The 15,890-nt window shown below is 68.1% G+C and overlaps 2 protein-coding genes across 2 annotated transcripts in view; both read right to left on the reverse strand.

Annotated features, from left to right (window-relative positions):
- The window catches only part of PHF23 (PHD finger protein 23), a gene marked incomplete at both ends in the record, with an annotated part of 20,899 nt that extends 9,438 nt beyond the window's left edge, over nt 1–11,461 (reverse strand). Inside the window, 7 exon segments of the mRNA XM_084616173.1 lie at nt 145–244; nt 1,380–1,584; nt 5,642–6,281; nt 7,123–7,215; nt 7,832–7,863; nt 10,429–10,821; nt 11,407–11,461. Coding sequence (XP_084472299.1) covers nt 145–244; nt 1,380–1,584; nt 5,642–6,281; nt 7,123–7,215; nt 7,832–7,863; nt 10,429–10,821; nt 11,407–11,461 — 1,518 coding nt within the window.
- GABARAP (GABA type A receptor-associated protein) lies at nt 11,346–15,083 on the reverse strand. The gene is made up of 4 exons (XM_084616309.1): nt 14,849–15,083; nt 12,679–12,757; nt 12,113–12,231; nt 11,346–11,850 (listed from the first exon to the last, which is right to left on the reverse strand). Exons 1-4 carry the CDS (start codon nt 14,936–14,938, stop codon nt 11,785–11,787), a joined length of 354 nt encoding a protein of 117 aa, XP_084472435.1. The 5' UTR covers nt 14,939–15,083; the 3' UTR covers nt 11,346–11,784.
- Between the last annotated feature and the right edge of the window lie 807 nt (nt 15,084–15,890).

Genomic DNA, 15,890 nt, shown 5'->3' on the forward strand with positions numbered 1-15,890 from the left:
CACCCAGTACCGCCCCCTCCAGCGCCCCCTGTCCATCGGGTCCAGCCCGAAACATGGGAGCCGAGTTGCTGGTGCTTTGTGAGCTGTGGCAAGGAGATGGGATGGGATGTTTATAGTAGGTCCTACGAAAACCTGGGCACTCACTTTCCCTGGTCCCACGTCCCAATCGAGGGCTCGCGTCCTGGCGACGACCGGGGCCAAAGCCCCAGCTCCCCCGCCCCGCTTTGCGAGTGCCCGGGGGCATCTGCCTCCACCCCCGAGGGGCAACAAGGGGGGGGCTGAAGCTGGGGTCACCCCAAAGGGGAACTCCCATCTCGTTCCAGCCTAGAGTAGGGGAAGGCCCCGGAGCCAGCCCGGGGGGACTTGGCGGCCCTGTGCCCCACGCCTCTGAACCGGCCAATCCTCCACCATGGGGCCGGATCGGAGACAGTGTCCCCCAGGGTGGAAAGGCCCCCCCATCCCCACATGGTCTCTCAGAGATGGTTCCCCCATATAAAAAAAGAGGGCAGCTCCATTCTCCTGTACAAACGCAAAAGGGTCCACGTTATTTATTTACATTCAAGCTGCAAAATATTATTAAAACAAACGGGGGGGGGGTGTGGAATTGCACCCCCACCCTCAAAAAAGAAACGCAGATCAAAGAGGGGGAGGGGGGGCTGCGATCTGGTCTCCCGCTTCGGGGTGCGGCGGGGGGGGGGGGAGACGCTGCACCTGTTCATGAGGGGCTGCCCCGCACCCCAGAAGGAAGCAAAGTCCGGCACCCCCCCCACGCTCTTCAATCTGCGCCCATCTATTCAGAGCACCCTCTTCCCCCGCTGCTCCTCAGCCGGCGACGCCCCCCCCCCAACTGCCAGCAGGGCCCCCCTCGCTGCTTTGGGGGCGGGGGGGGGGCAGGCAGAGGGAGTCTTTCGAACTGACTGGCCCTTCTCTCCGGCCTGAAAAAAGGTCCCTTGATGGGAACTTAACCAAACACCCCGCCTTTTGTGTTGATTCACTTCCCCCCCCCCCGGCTGCACCCCACTTTCACGACATACTGGGGAGGGCGGAGGGGGGCAGGCATAAAGTCTCCATTTTAAAAAGGAAACAGGGGAGATTAAAAAAAAAACACACAAAATAAACCCCTCCACTTTCCTTCTATATTTACAGCCGGGAAGGGGGGCGGAGCACCCCCAATTTCCTCTCCCCCCACCCCATCCACTGGGGCTGGAAAGAGCAGCAGCTTAATTTCACGCCCCCCCATGTGTCAATCTCACCCCTCTCCATCAGCCAGCGGGGGCAACGTGAGCACACGGATGTCGGGGCGAATCTCCCCTCGAGGGGGGTTTTGAAGCCCTCACAGCGACTCGGGGGGGGGGGGAGCGGGGCCGAGTCTCTAGGGCTCCCCCCCGCCCCGGGGGGCCGGCGCGGCGGCTTTGCGGGCGCTCTCTTTGCACTTCTGGCAGTAGAAGATGTCGGGGACGTTGGTCTTTTTGATCTTGGCGCAGGAGAGGTGGATCCAGGTGCCGCACTGGTTGCACTCGATCATGGGCCGCCCGGCGAAGGGCTTCTGGCAGTAGCAGGTGATCAGGTCCCACGAGTCGTCCCCTGTGGGGTGGGGTGGGGGGGAAGGAGAGACAACCCGGGGGTCAGGGCCGGGCAGGGGGGAAGAGCTCTAGGGGCAGGGCTGCCCCTCCAGCCCCACCCCACTGGCATCAGAGCTCCCCCAGCCCCGCCCCATTGGGAACACAGCTCCCCTAGCCCCACCCCTTCAACCCCATTAGGCCCCGCCCCATTGGGAAACAGAGCTCACTTAGCCCCGCCCCATTGGGAAACAGAGCTTTCCCCCAGCCCCATCCCTTCAACCCCATTAGCCCCGCCCCATTGGGAACACAGCTCCCCTAACCCCGCCTCTTCACCCCCATTAGCCCCGCCCCATTGGGAACACAGCTCCCCTAGCCCCGCCTCTTCACCCCCATTCGCCCCGCCCCATTGGGAACACAGCTCCCCTAGCCCTGCCTCTTCACCCCCATTCGCCCCGCCCCATTGGGAACACAGCTCCCCTAGCCCCGCCTCTTCACCCCCATTAGCCCCGCCCCATTGGGAACACAGCTCCCCTAGCCCCGCCTCTTCACCCCCCTTAGCCCCGCCCCATTGGGAACACAGCTCCCCTAGCCCCGCCCCTTCAACCCCATTAGCCCCGCCCCATTGGGAAACAGAGCTCACTTAGCCCCGCCCCATTGGGAAACAGAGCTTTCCCCCAGCCCCGTCCCTTCAACCCCATTAGCCCCGCCACATTGGGAAACAGAGCTCCCCTAACCCCGCCTCTTCACCCCCATTAGCCCCGCCCCATTGGGAACACAGCTCCCCTAGCCCCGCCTCTTCACCCCCATTCGCCCCGCCCCATTGGGAACACAGCTCCCCTAGCCCCACCTCTTCACCCCCATTAGCCCCGCCCCATTGGGAACACAGCTCCCCTAGCCCCGCCTCTTCACCCCCATTAGCCCCGCCCCATTGGGAACACAGCTCCCCTAGCCCCGCCTCTTCACCCCCATTCGCCCCGCCCCATTGGGAACACAGCTCCCCTAGCCCCGCCTCTTCACCCCCATTCGCCCCGCCCCATTGGGAACACAGCTCCCCCAGCCCCGCCCCTTCACCCCCATTCGCCCCGCCCCATTGGGAACACAGCTCCCCTAGCCCCGCCTCTTCACCCCCATTAGCCCCGCCCCATTGGGAACACAGCTCCCCTAGCCCCGCCTCTTCACCCCCATTCGCCCCGCCCCATTGGGAACACAGCTCCCCTAGCCCCACCTCTTCACCCCCATTAGCCCCGCCCCATTGGGAACACAGCTCCCCTAGCCCCGCCTCTTCACCCCCATTAGCCCCGCCCCATTGGGAACACAGCTCCCCTAGCCCCGCCTCTTCACCCCCATTCGCCCCGCCCCATTGGGAACACAGCTCCCCTAGCCCCGCCTCTTCACCCCCATTCGCCCCGCCCCATTGGGAACACAGCTCCCCCAGCCCCGCCCCTCACCCCCAGACTGACATTGGCCCCGCCCCATTGGCATCACAGCTCCCTCTGCCCACAGGGCATGAGTAACTCCAGCCCCAGCAGCCCCCCTCGAGGCAGCTGGCACCCCCAGCTAACGCGCAGGGACCCTTCCCCTCCAGCCCAGATGTACCACAGCCTGACACAGCACATTGCAAAGATAGGCCGGGAGCCAGGCCTCCTGGGCTCCAGCCCTGGCTCTGGGAGGGCAGTGGGTTAGAACAGGGGCGGGGGGGGGGGGGGAGGCTGAGACGCAGGACCCCTGGGTCCTCAGTCCTGGGATGGGTCCGGTGGGGTTAGAGCAGGATGAAGCGGGGGGATGGCTAAAGTGGGACGGCCAATGCAAAAGATTCAGAAATTGTACATCCCGCTTCGATCCCCAGCCCCGATCGGATGGTCAAGCTAGATAGGAACGTTTCAAACGACCGTTTCAATGGCCGAAAAGTTGTTCCACCCCGCCCCCCCCCCGGAGAAAACCAATCAAGCCTCAGCTGCCTGGGCGTCTCTGTGGAAGACAGGAGAGGTGGGATGGCGAGAACCCAGATGCAAGGCAAGTGACTCTTCTTTTTTCTTTTCTTTAAATACTCAACAGACGGCGGCGGGTTCAATTCCCAGCCCTGCCGCAACCCGTGCCTCGGTTTCCCCATCTGGAATGACAGGAAACTGCCGCTTCCAGCACCTCAGTAGATTCGGAGCTCTTCAGCTGGTCTCTCTAGACGCTGAACGGCCCCAAAATTTCAAGCCGTTTGCGTAGCCTGCCCTGTCTGGCTGGCCCTGGCCGGTACGCTTCAACCCACTCCACACCGAGCCCAATGGCTTGTGTGGGACGAAAGCGTCTACACTGCCATCGAGACCCCTTTTGATACGGTTTCGCCCTCTGCCTGCTTCCGAATGAGTTCCAGTGAGAAAATTTAGGGCTGTGGAAATGAGTTTGTTTCTATTTAAAGTCATTATTAGTTGCCAAATTCGAGTTCATTTCCAGTGAACTCAAGCGCCCTGCCCACAGTGCGGAGAAAACCTCTCTTTGTTAAAGACAAGATCCATCTTTGTTAAAACCCCTAATTAACTAACAGATAATGAACCACCCACCAACCAGGTTCTCTCCCTGGCTCTGGGAGGGGAGTGGGGGCTGGTGGTTAGAGCAGGGGGGGCTGGGAGCCAGGACGCCTGGGTTCTCTCCCCAGCTCTGGGAGGGGAGTGGGGGCTGGTGGTTAGAGCAGGGGGGGCTGGGAGCCAGGACGCCTGGGTTCTCTCCCTGGCTCTGGGAGGGGAGTGGGGGCTGGTGGTTAGAGCAGCGGGGGCTGGGAGCCAGGACGCCTGGGTTCTCTCCCTGGCTCTGGGAGGGGAGTGGGGGCTGGTGGTTAGAGCAGGGGGGGCTGGGAGCCAGGACGCCTGGGTTCTCTCCCCAGCTCTGGGAGGGGAGTGGGGGCTGGTGGTTAGAGCAGGGGGGGCTGGGAGCCAGGACGCCTGGGTTCTCTCTCGGGCTCTGGGAGGGGAGTGGGGGCTGGTGGTTAGAGCAGGGGGGGCTGGGAGCCAGGACTCCTGGGTTCTCTCCCCAGCTCTGGGAGCGGAGTGGGGGCTGGTGGGTTAGAGCAGGGGGGCTGGGAGCCAGGACTCCTGGGTTCTCTCCCCAGCTCTGGGAGGGGAGTGGGGGCTGGTGGTTAGAGCAGGGGGGGCTGGGAGCCAGGACTCCTGGGTTCTCTCCCCAGCTCTGGGAGGGGAGTGGGGGCTGGTGGTTAGAGCAGGGGGGGCTGGGAGCCAGGACTCCTGGGTTCTCTCCCTGGCTCTGGGAGGGGAGTGGGGGCTGGTGGTTAGAGCAGGGGGGGCTGGGAGCCAGGACTCCTGGGTTCTCTCCCTGGCTCTGGGAGGGGAGTGGGGGCTGGTGGTTAGAGCAGGGGGGGCTGGGAGCCAGGACTCCTGGGTTCTCTCCCTGGCTCTGGGAGGGGAGTGGGGGCTGGTGGTTAGAGCAGGGGGAACTGGGAGCCAGGACTCCTGGGTTCTCTCCCCAGCTCTGGGAGGGGAGTGGGGGCTGGTGGTTAGAGCAGGGGGGGCTGGGAGCCAGGACTCCTGGGTTCTCTCTCGGGCTCTGGATGGGGAGTGGGGGCTGGTCGGTTAGAGCAGGGGGGGCTGGGAGCCAGGACGCCTGGGTTCTCTCCCCAGCTCTGGGAGGGGAGTGGGGGCTGGTGGTTAGAGCAGGGGGGGCTGGGAGCCAGGACTCCTGGGTTCTCTCCCTGGCTCTGGGAGGGGAGTGGGGGCTGGTGGTTAGAGCAGGGGGGCTGGGAGCCAGGACTCCTGGGTTCTCTCCCCAGCTCTGGGAGGGGAGTGGGGGCTGGTGGTTAGAGCAGGGGGGGCTGGGAGCCAGGACTCCTGGGTTCTCTCCCTGGCTCTGGGAGGGGAGTGGGGGCTGGTGGTTAGAGCAGGGGGGGCTGGGAGCCAGGACTCCTGGGTTCCATTCTCAGCGCCAGCCCGCGTGTGTGTGTGTGGGGGGGGGGGGCAGAGCAACATTTTGGCTGGCCACCTCCCACCCCGACGTCCAGCTCTCCCAGCACGCCCCACGGCTCCGGCTCCATCCACTGCGTCCTGGGCGAACAGGCCAGATGGCCCCAGCCCCCTCACCTGACTCGACCATGATGTCTTCGTCCATGACCCGCATCTCCCCCTCGCTGGAGCTGCCGTCCCCGTCCTGGCTGGTCTCGGTGCTGCCGCACTCCTTGCCCTCCCCACCCCCCAGTTTGGGCTCCGGGAAGCCACCCTCGGGCAGCAGCTCCTCCGGGGAGGGGGCCTCCTCCTCCCCGCCCCGGTCCGCCCCCGCCTCCTCCTCCTCCGAGTCCGTCTCGCTCAGGGAGGCCTTGAGCTTCTTCTCGGCCTTTTTCAACTTCCGCTTCTTGCTCTTTTTGATGCGCGAGCGTTTCTCGCCCGCCGAGTCCCCCCGGCCCCGCCGGGCCGCCTCGGGGGCCGCCCCCGCCCGCCGGCTCCGCTTCTCCTTCTTCTTGTCCCCCGGCGGGCCAGGCCGGGGCACCGGCGGCTGCCGGGCGGCGGGATCCAGGTCGAAGAGGGAGTCCTTGAGCTTCATCTTCTCCAGCAGGGAGCTGTCGGCCTTGAGGCGGCGGAAGGCCTTCTTCTTGGAGGACTTGGCCTTCTTGACGAAGGTCTCGATGGTGTGCAGGTCCGAGTGGGTCGACTCCCAGCCGTCGCTGTCCGCCACACTCTCCGGGCGCAGGGGGGAGCTGGAGCCCGAAGGGGTCCAGTCGCTCTCCTGGGGGCGGGAAGGGGGGGACGGGACACAGATTAGGGAGGGGGCGGCAGGGAGAAGCGGAGGCCAGCCCCTGGTGTTGTCCCTGGGGCCACCCGCCCAGCAGGCAGGCGGGGGGCTGAGGGTTGGCTGCCCTCCCAGCATGCAATGCAGCGCGGGTCAGGAGAGGGTGTTGCCCGCTCTCCCAGCATGCAATGGGCCCCAGGCGCCTTGCAGAAAAGACGCTTCCCAGCATGCAACACAGGGCCCCACCGCCCGCTGGGATGTGCAGATCCCAGCATTGGTTCAGGGCTCCCAGAGAGACTACATGTCCCAGCATGCAATGCTCCGCGGCAGGCCCCGCCTGTGCGGACATGTCCTCTGGGCAGCCCAGCGGGAAACACTACAGCTCCCATAGTGCCGTGCTCCAGCCTCTTAGCTAAATGGCCGGGCTGCAAGGCATGCTGGGACCTGTAGTTTTCAGAGGCCAGAACACAAAGAGGGGGCCCTTGGAGAAGACTACGTATCCCAGAATCCCGTGCTCTGGGGGATCCCAGAAGGGCTTGCTGGGACATGAAGTAGCTCAGGATAGGGCTGGGAACTGGAGTACCCCTGGTACCAACCCATTCCCCAGCCAGCCAGTCCCCACCCTGGGGCTGGCGCCCTCTAGAGGAGACAGGCCCCGTGCCCCATTCCCTGCCCCCCGAGCCAGCCAGTCCCTGCTCTGGGGCCAGGTGGGAGCCAGCGCCCCCTAGAGGGGACAGACGCCTGCCCCATTCCCTGCCCCCCAAGCCAGCCAGTCCCCGCCCTGGGGCCGGCGCCCCCTAGGGGGGACAGGCCCCTGGGGCTGAAGAGGGTTGCTCACCTCCTTGGTGGACGGGATGTAGCCGGCATAGGCCAGGACAAAGCTGCAGAATTTATTGAAGTCCTCGATCGTTCGCCGCCGCTTCTCAGGGGGCTGAGAACAGAGACACGTTAGGGGGAATTAAGTGCTGTCCCCCCCACCCGCCGGCCCCCAGCACTGCCCCCCGCCCACCCTTGCTTCAGGGCCTCCCGGGGTTAATCCACAGAAGGCTGAGAAAGAGGAAGGGGCTTGTCCCAAAGATCACACAGCAAGGCCAAGCCAGGGAGAGAACCCAGGCATCCTGGCTCCCAGCCCGCCCCCAACCCTAACCACTGGACCCTGGGAGCCAGGACGCCTGGGTTCTCTCCCTGGCTCTGGGAGGGGAGCGGGGGCTGGTGGGTTGGAGTGGGTGGGGGGAGGCTGGGAGCCAGAACTCCTGAGTTCTCTCCCTGGCTCTGGGAGGGGAGCAGGGGGGGAGGCTGGGAGCCAGGACTCCTGGGTTCTCTCCCTGCCCCCGGGAGGGGCTGCAGCGGGCCAGAGGCCCAAGTGTTTGTTCTGTTGCAACCACATCCCATCACAGAGACCTTCCCAACCCCCATGGCCACCCCACCCCCACCCAGGAGCCGTGCCCCAAGGGGGAGGGGCCTTAGGCAGGGAGGAGGCCTCAGTCCCGCCCCCCCACACTCATGTGGGACCCCAGTGCGGGGTGCAGGGAAGAGCCCGGACTCACCTGCGTCTCCGCTTTGAGGTTCGGAGGTGGATCTGGAAAATAAGGGGGGGCGCGGGTGAGTTTTGGGGGTTCCCCCCATCCTCGGTCTGGGGTCAGCAGCCTTCCTTCCCTGCCCCCTTCACCTTTTCACCCCCTCTTTCTGATACATCTCCCCACAGCGTCTGGGATCCTACCACTCCACCCACTTGGGGGGGCTGGGCCTTTATTCCCCCCCACACACACATTCCCATTCGGGGGCCGCTGAACCCCCCATGTGTCCTCAAACTCCTCCCCCCACCACGAGAGGTGCTGACCCCAATTTCCCACCCCACGCACACAATGAAAGACCCTGTCCCCCCAACTCCCCTGGGGAGAGACCCCACCCAGGGACACCCCCACCAGTCTCCCCACCTCAGCCCCCCAGTACATAGATCCCGACCCCCCTCCCCGAGATCCCAATCCCCCAGGAGAGAGACATACCACCCCCTCCACACACTTTTTCCTCACCAGGACCCCAGGCAGAGACCCTGGCTGGGGGGGGGGGGGGGGAGGGGGCAGAGGATCCTGCCCCTCCCCTCTCCCCAGGCAGGACCTCAGGGCGTGGCCTGGCTCCCTCCCCCATCTGCCTTCCCCAGGCTCCTCCCCCTCCAGCTCCCTGAGACGCTTCCCCCCCTCCACCGGCACTGCACCCTCCCAGCTCCCCCCACCCCCTTCCACTGCCAGCTCCTCCCCCTCCCCCCCAGCAGCCCCACCCTCACTGACAACTCCTCCCCTCCCCCCTGCCAGCAACCAAACCCCGCACCCCGGTCCCTAGCACCCCCCAGCCCCACCTCCCTCCCCCCCCCCGGCTGGGCTCCACGGTTAATATTCCACCACACCCCCCACTCCGGCTGCCCCCAGGCTCCCCCCCCCTCCAGCTACCCCTTGCCCCCCCAGCCTCCCCCCTCCCAGCTGCCCCTTCCCCTCTGGACAGCACCCCATACCTCCTACCCCCCCAGCCTCTTAACCAGCTCCCCCCTCTCTCGCCCCCGAGCTGGTCCCCCCCCCATCCTAAGTCTCCAGCCCCCGCCCCCCGCCGAGGTTTTCGCCATGGTTTCCCTCTCGTGTCCCCCCCCACCCCGTCTTCACCCGGTTCCTCCGGCTTCCCCTTCCTGCCCTCCCAGAACCGCCCCCCCCAGTTTCAAGCACCCCCCTTCTCCTCCTGCTAGCCCCCCAGGTTCTCCCTCCCCATAACCTGGCCCCCAGCCCCCCCAATCCCACCTTCTCCCCTGCTCCTTCAAGCCTCCCCCACACGCAGCTCCCTACAGCCCCCCAATCTCCCACCCCCCCGTGCCGCGGTCCTGCCCCCCCACACCCCCCTCGCTCCTACCTCCAGCGCTTCCCTGCCACATCCTGCCCCCCCAGTCCCGTTTCCCCCCCCGCGCCATGCTCCCTCGAGCCCCCACCCTGTCCTCAGCCCCAGTCCCCCCAGGGTCCTGCCCCCTTCCACTGCTGTGCACCCCCAATCTCCCTTTTCTGCTCCCCTCCCCAGAGCTGGTCACCCCACCACACCGCCTCAGCTCCTCCCGGCCCCCCAACCCCGGCTCCCCAGGGCCAGTCACCCCCACCCCGAACTCGCCTCTTGCCGCCCTCCTAGCTCCGGGCTCCCCCGACTGTACCCCCCAGATCTCCTCCAGCTCTCCCGCTCCCGGCCCCCCTCCCCAGCGCCAGTCTCCCCCTCCACACTGTGCCCCCCAATCCTCCAGATCTCCTCCAGCTCCCCCTCCCCCGGCTCTCCTACAGTGCCCCTTGCCCCCCACCCCAGCCCCCCAACCCCGCCTCCCCAGGACCAGTCACCCCCACCCCCAGCTCGCCTCTTGCCGCCCTCCCAGCTCCGGGCTCCCTCCGCGACTGTGCCCCCCCAGATCTCCTCCCAGCTCTCCTCCCCCCGCCAAGCTCCGGTCTCCCCCCAACTCTGCCCCCCAGATCTCCTGCCCCGGCCCCCCTCCCCAGGGCCAGTCACCCCCACCCCGCCTCTTGCCGCCCTCCCAGCTCCGGGCTCCCCCCCGACTGTGCCCCCCCCAGCTCTCCTCCAGCTCCCGCTCCCCCGGCCCCCCTCCCCGCTCTTTCTCCCCCCCCAAGCTCCGGTCTCCCCCCAGATCTCCTGCCCCGGCCCCCCTCCCCAGGGCCAGTCACCCCCACCCACACCCCCAGCTCGCCTCTTGCCGCCCTCCCAGCTCCGCCCCCCCCCGACTGTGCCCCCCCCAGCTCTCCTCCAGCTCCCGCTCCCCCGGCCCCCTTCCCAGCTCTCCTTTCTCCCCCCCTTTAAGCTCCGGTCTCCCCCCAACTCTGACCCCCAGATCTCCTGCCCCGGCCCCCCTCCTCAGGGCCAGTCTCCCCCCCACTCACAGCTCTCCGGTCTCCGTGCCCCCAGCTCCGGTCTCTCCCCCCCCCGCTGTGCCCCCAATTTCTCCCTCGCCGGTCCCTCCCCATTGCGATACCCCCCAGCTCCCCCTCTCTCGCCCCCCCCGCTCTGATCTCTCCCCCCCCCATCTGAGCCCCCCGCAACTTCCCCCCCGGGTGCGCGCCCGCTCCCAGAGTCCCCCACCTCGCCCCCCCGGCTGGTCCCCCCCGCGCACCTTCCGGGCTGGGCTCCGCCATGGCCTCGCCGCCCCGCGCGGGGCTCGCACCCCGGGCCGCTCTCTCCCTCCGTCCGGTGCCGCCCGACTCCGCTCCCCACCCCGCCCGGCCGCCCCCTCCGCTCCCCTCCTCGCTCCCCCCGCCCGCCCGGCGGCGGCGCCGCCGCGCTGCACCCCGGGAGATGGAGTCCGCGGCCTCGCTGTCCCCGCCCGCACGCGGCAGCCAGGGGACTCCAACTCCCAGCAGCCCCCGCGCCGCGACTGCGCGCTCGCTCCTCCTCCCCGGCCGGGCACGCCGGGAGATGGAGTCCCAGCCCCGAGCGGCGGCGAGACGACTCTCCTTCCGGGGGGAAGCGGGACTTCCGGTCGGAAGGATGCTGGGACCTGTAGTCCCTGCGGGGCCATGGCCCGGATGGAAAGCGTCTGTTGGTGTTGACCCCGCCCACGGACCAGGCGGGGCACTGATTGGCCAGGGGCAACCTGTCACCACCGAGGAGGTCCCGCCCAACCCCTCCCTCAAGAGTTGGAGGAACAGGACTCCTGGGTTCTCTCCTCAGCTCTGGGAGCGGAGTAGGGGCTGGGAGCCAGGACTCCTGGGTTCTCTGCCTGGCTCTGGGAGGGGAGTGGGGGCTGGTGGTTAGAGCGGGGAGGGGCTGGGAGCCAGGACTCCTGGGTTCTCTCCCCAGCTCAAGTTAATCCCATTTCCCCCCATCCCCTGGTTCGCAGGGATACCCACCCCCACTTTAGGGAGCCCCAAAACCTCTTCCCTCTAACCCCTCCTCCCTTTTGAGGGACGGGGGCATCTCTTCCTGCCCCCTTCCCCGAACAGCAGCCATCAGGCCACCCCCCAACTCCCCCACAGTGTAGCCATCCTCCCCCCCCCCCGCCCAACCCGCAGAAATAACACCCCACCAGGCTCAGGGTTTTCCTTCTCATTTTATTATGCCCCCCCCTTCCCCCCGCCACACAGCATGTTACAAGCGCGGCCGGACGGGGCCCCCTGGTGGCAGCTCGGGGCCCTGCTGGGTGTCATGAGGAGCCAGCGATTTTGGGGGGTCAGGGGGTGCAAGGGGGGTTGGAAAAACCCTTCATGGCAGGAAATCACGGGGGGGGGGAAATTGCCTGGGTTTCCTTGGCTAGAGCAGGGCAGGGTGGTTATATGGGGAGGATTTAATTAGGCAGATGGGGGGGTCACGGGGGGGGTGTTCAGAGAACAGTACCCCCCCATCCTCACACACCCACCCACCCCCCGGGGAGGAGAAAGGCTCTTATCACAGAGATCAACCAACAAAAGGAGAAAGTGCAGGTCCCTTCGGGGAGGAGGGCGCCCCCGGTGGCGGGGGGGAGCGCTGCGCCTCACATGCCGTAGACGCTCTCGTCGCTGTAAGCGATGTAGAGGAAGAAGTCTTCCTCGTGGTGCTCCTGCGGCGGGGGGGGAGAGAGAAAGGGGGGGTCGTTACCAAGGGAGAGCACCCCCCGCCCCACTCCCTGCCCCACCGCGCCCCCTAGCACCGCCCTGGGGCCAGCTCCACCTGCCGGGGGAGAGCGCCCCCTGCTGAGCCCCCCGCCCTGCCCCACAGCACCCCCTAGCGCCGCCCTGGGGCCAGCCCCGCCGGCCACGGGAGAGCGCCCCCTGCCGAGCCCCCCGCCCCACTCCCTGCCCCCCAGCGCCCTGGCACCCTACCTGGTACAGCTGGCCCATGGTGGCACTGGTCGGGGGGATGACGTTGTTGACGAAGAAGAACAAGGCGTCCTCAGCCCTTAGGTGGATTCGCTTCCGGATCAGGAAGTAGAACTGTCCGACTGGGAAAGGGGAAAGCGGGGGGGGGGGGGTCAGGATGGGGCACCCCCTGCAAGGGCCCTTCTGTGACACCCCCCCCACAGCGGTATGTGGGGGGTTTAGAGTTGGGGGATTCCCCCCATGGGGCGCACCCTGGTTTATCAAGCCCCATTTCCAGCCATGGGAGAGGCTACCCAGTACCCCTCCTCCGTGCCCCCCAGAAACCCCCAGCTGTCCCTTTAAGAGACTATCCCAAATCCACCCCCATTCATCTGCCCACCTCCCAACCCCACAAAGACCACCTTCGCTTCCCCCTCTATCTGCTCCCCTCATTTCGCCCCAGTACCCAGAGACAGCCCCCCAAGAACCCCCTCCCACCCATATCCAGTCACAAGCCCCCTCCCCTGCCACTGGAAGGATCTGCCCCCCCACCCCAGCAGCAAGGCGCACCCTGGGGGGGCCGCACTGACCGGTGAGGTCTGACGGGACCAGGTATTTCTTCTTGTCCAGGTCTCCTATCCGGGCTTTGGGGGCTTTCTCCACAATCACCTGCGGGGGAGGGAGGAGATGCCGTGGGTCAGCTGGGAGCCCCCCAGGCACTTGGGGGCCTGGGCGTGGGGGGAGGATGGAATAGCTCAAGCCAGGTAGCGGTGGGAGGGGTTGGGATGGATCTGTGCCTAGCAGTACAACCCGACCGCCCCCCAAACACACACACACACACACAGTGGTCAAACCCCACCAAGCTTCATATCCAAGGGGATGGGCATCCTGGCAGGGGAGGGCAGGGCAGGGGGCACGGGGAGCGCAGGACAGGTCCCGGCAGGGCAGGGGAGGGCAGAGAGAAGGCAGGACCGGTCCCGGCGGGGCACGGGGCAGGGGGAACGCAGGACCGGCCCCGGAAGGGGAAGGCAGGACAAATCCAGGCAGGGCAGGGGGATGGCAGGGACGGGTCCCGGCAGGGCAAGGCAAGGCGGGGGGAAAGCAGGGACGGGTCCCGGCAGGGCAAGGCAAGGCGGGGGGGAAAGCAGGGACGGGTCCCGGCAGGGCAAGGCAAGGCGGGGGGAAAGCAGGGACGGGTCCCGGCAGGGCAAGGCAAGGCGGGGGGAAAGCAGGGACGGGTCCCGGCAGGGCAAGGCAAGGCGGGGGGAAAGCAGGGACGGGTCCCGGCAGGGCAAGGCAAGGCGGGGGGAAAGCAGGGACGGGTCCCGGCAGGGCAAGGCAAGGCGGGGGGAAAGCAGGGACGGGTCCCGGCAGGGCAAGGCAAGGCGGGGGGGAAAGCAGGGACGGGTCCCGGCAGGGCAAGGCAAGGCGGGGGGAAAGCAGGGACGGGTCCCGGTAGGGCAAGGCAAGGCAGGGGGAAGGCAGGGACGGGTCCCGGCAGGGGAGGGCAGGGGGAGGGCAGGACAGGACAGGTCCCGGCAGGGGAGGGCAAGACAAGGCAGGGGGAAGGCAGGGACGGGTCCCGGCAGGGGAGGGCAGGGGGAGGGCAGGACAGGACAGGTCCCGGCAAGGCCAGGCAAGGCAAGGCCGGGGGAAGGCAGGGACGGGTCCCGGCAGGGCAAGGCAAGGCAAGGCCGGGGGAAGGCAGGGACGGGTCCCGGCAGGACAAGGCAAGGCAAGGCCGGGGGAAGGCAGGGACGGGTCCCGGCAGGGCAAGGCAGGGCAAGGCCGGGGGAAGGCAGGGACGGGTCCCGGCAGGGCAAGGCAGGGCAAGGCCGGGGGAAGGCAGGGACGGGTCCCGGCAGGGCAAGGCAGGGCAAGGCCGGGGGAAGGCAGGGACGGGTCCCGGAAAGGCAAGGCAGGGCAAGGCCGGGGGAAGGCAGGGACGGGTCCCGGAAAGGCAAGGCAGGGCAAGGCCGGGGGAAGGCAGGGACGGGTCCCGGAAAGGCAAGGCAGGGCAAGGCCGGGGGAAGGCAGGGACGGGTCCCGGAAAGGCAAGGCAGGGCAAGGCCGGGGGAAGGCAGGGACGGGTCCCGGCAGGGCAAGGCAGGGCAAGGCCGGGGGAAGGCAGGGACGGGTCCCGGAAAGGCAAGGCAGGGCAAGGCCGGGGGAAGGCAGGGACGGGTCCCGGAAAGGCAAGGCAGGGCAAGGCCGGGGGAAGGCAGGGACGGGTCCCGGAAAGGCAAGGCAGGGCAAGGCCGGGGGAAGGCAGGGACGGGTCCCGGAAAGGCAAGGCAGGGCAAGGCCGGGGGAAGGCAGGGACGGGTCCCGGAAAGGCAAGGCAGGGCAAGGCCGGGGGAAGGCAGGGACGGGTCCCGGAAAGGCAAGGCAGGGATGGGTCCCGGCAGGGCAAGGCAGGGCAAGGCAGGGGCAAGGCAGGGCAAGGCCGGGGGAAGGCAGGGACGGGGGCTGGGGGGGGGCTGCCCTGGGGCCTGCAGGGATTTCTCCCCCGGGGGGGCCCGATGGGGGCGGGGCGGTTCTGGGCCTGGGGGGGGGCTGGTAGCGAGGTCTCCGCCCCCCCCCCGGTCTGGTGTCGGGGGGGGGGTCCCGCAGGAGGCGGGGGGGGTCCGGGGGCGCAGGGGGGCGGGGCCCGGTCCGGGGACGCAGGGGGGGGGGTCCCGCAGGAGGCGGGGGGGGTCCGGGGGCGCAGGGGGGCGGGGCCCGGTCCGGGGCCGGGGGGGGGCGGCCCCGGGCGCTCACCGGGACGCGGTCCGGGTATTTCTTGCGGATCTTCTCGCCCTCGCAGCGGCGCCGCTCGAAGGGCTGCTCCTCCTTGTACAGGAACTTCATGGCCGGGACTGCGGGGCCGCCTGCGCCGCCTGCGTAACCGCCGCCCGCCCTGCGCCGCCGGCGTAAGCGCCGCCCGCCCGCTCCGCCTCAGCTCCCTGCGCCGCCGGCGTAAGCGCCGCCCGCTTTGCGTCAGCTCCCTGCGCTGCCAGCGTAAGGGTCCGTTTCTTCCCCGGCCTCAGCTGCGCCCCTGGCGTAACGCTCCCCCCGCCCCCTCCTCCCCGGCTACGGAGAGGGCGTAAGTCCGGCCGCCGCCTGACTTCCGTCCCCGCCGCCCCGCGCCGCGCTACGCCCAGGCGGGATTCACAGAGGCCGAGGCGGCGTACACAGCGCCACTTGCGTGGCAGTTTGACTCCAAAACAAAGTAGTGCGGCGACGGGCGGGAGGGCAGGAGGCGCGGCCCGTAGCCGGGGGGGAAGCGCCGGGCCCCGCAGGCGGTGGGCAGCGGCGGAAGGGGGCCTGGCGGTGGCCGGGGGCGGGGGGGGGAGAGCCAGAGAAAGGACGGCGGAAGGATGCCGCGGAAGCGCAGGGTGAGTGAATCCCGATCATGTGACTGACGTCACGGAAGGAGGCTGGTCACGTGCCCTCCGGGAAGAAGATCCGGCCGGGAGGCCGATAAACAGGGCGCTGTCACGTGCGGCAGGGGTACGGCGTGGGAGGGAAACAGACCAATGGGGGGGGGGGAGACCAAGCCGAAGGGAGGAACCATGGAAAGGGGGACAAAGGGGGGGGGTACATTGTGGAAGAAACCAAACGAGAAGGGGGGGGTACAGGGAGGTGGGTGAAACCATTGCGGGCACCAGAGACCAAAGGGAGGGAAGTGGAACAGCCGTGGGGGTGGGGGGGGAGAGGACGCAATCGCCGTCAGAGCGGGGGAGGGGGGCTGGGAGCCCGGACGCCTGGGTTCTCCACCCGGCTCTGGGAGGGGAGTGGGGGCTGGTGGGTCAGAGCGCGG

The sequence above is a fragment of the Lepidochelys olivacea genome, assembly GCF_965140295.1.
Source record: "Lepidochelys olivacea isolate rLepOli2 genome assembly, chromosome: 28".
In the NCBI taxonomy this organism is placed as follows: Eukaryota; Metazoa; Chordata; order Testudines; family Cheloniidae; genus Lepidochelys; species Lepidochelys olivacea.

Excerpts from the sequence above, each read along its gene's own strand:
- GABARAP (XM_084616309.1), bottom strand. The coding sequence starts at position 14,938 with ATGAAGTTCCTGTACAAGGAGGAGCAGCCCTTCGAGCGGCGCCGCTGC. Across the intron at positions 12,758-14,848 it reads AATACCCGGACCGCGTCCCG|GTGATTGTGGAGAAAGCCCC; the intron begins GTGAGCGCCCGG and ends CCTCCCCCGCAG. Across the intron at positions 11,851-12,112 it reads CCATGGGCCAGCTGTACCAG|GAGCACCACGAGGAAGACTT; the intron begins GTAGGGTGCCAG and ends CCCCCGCCGCAG.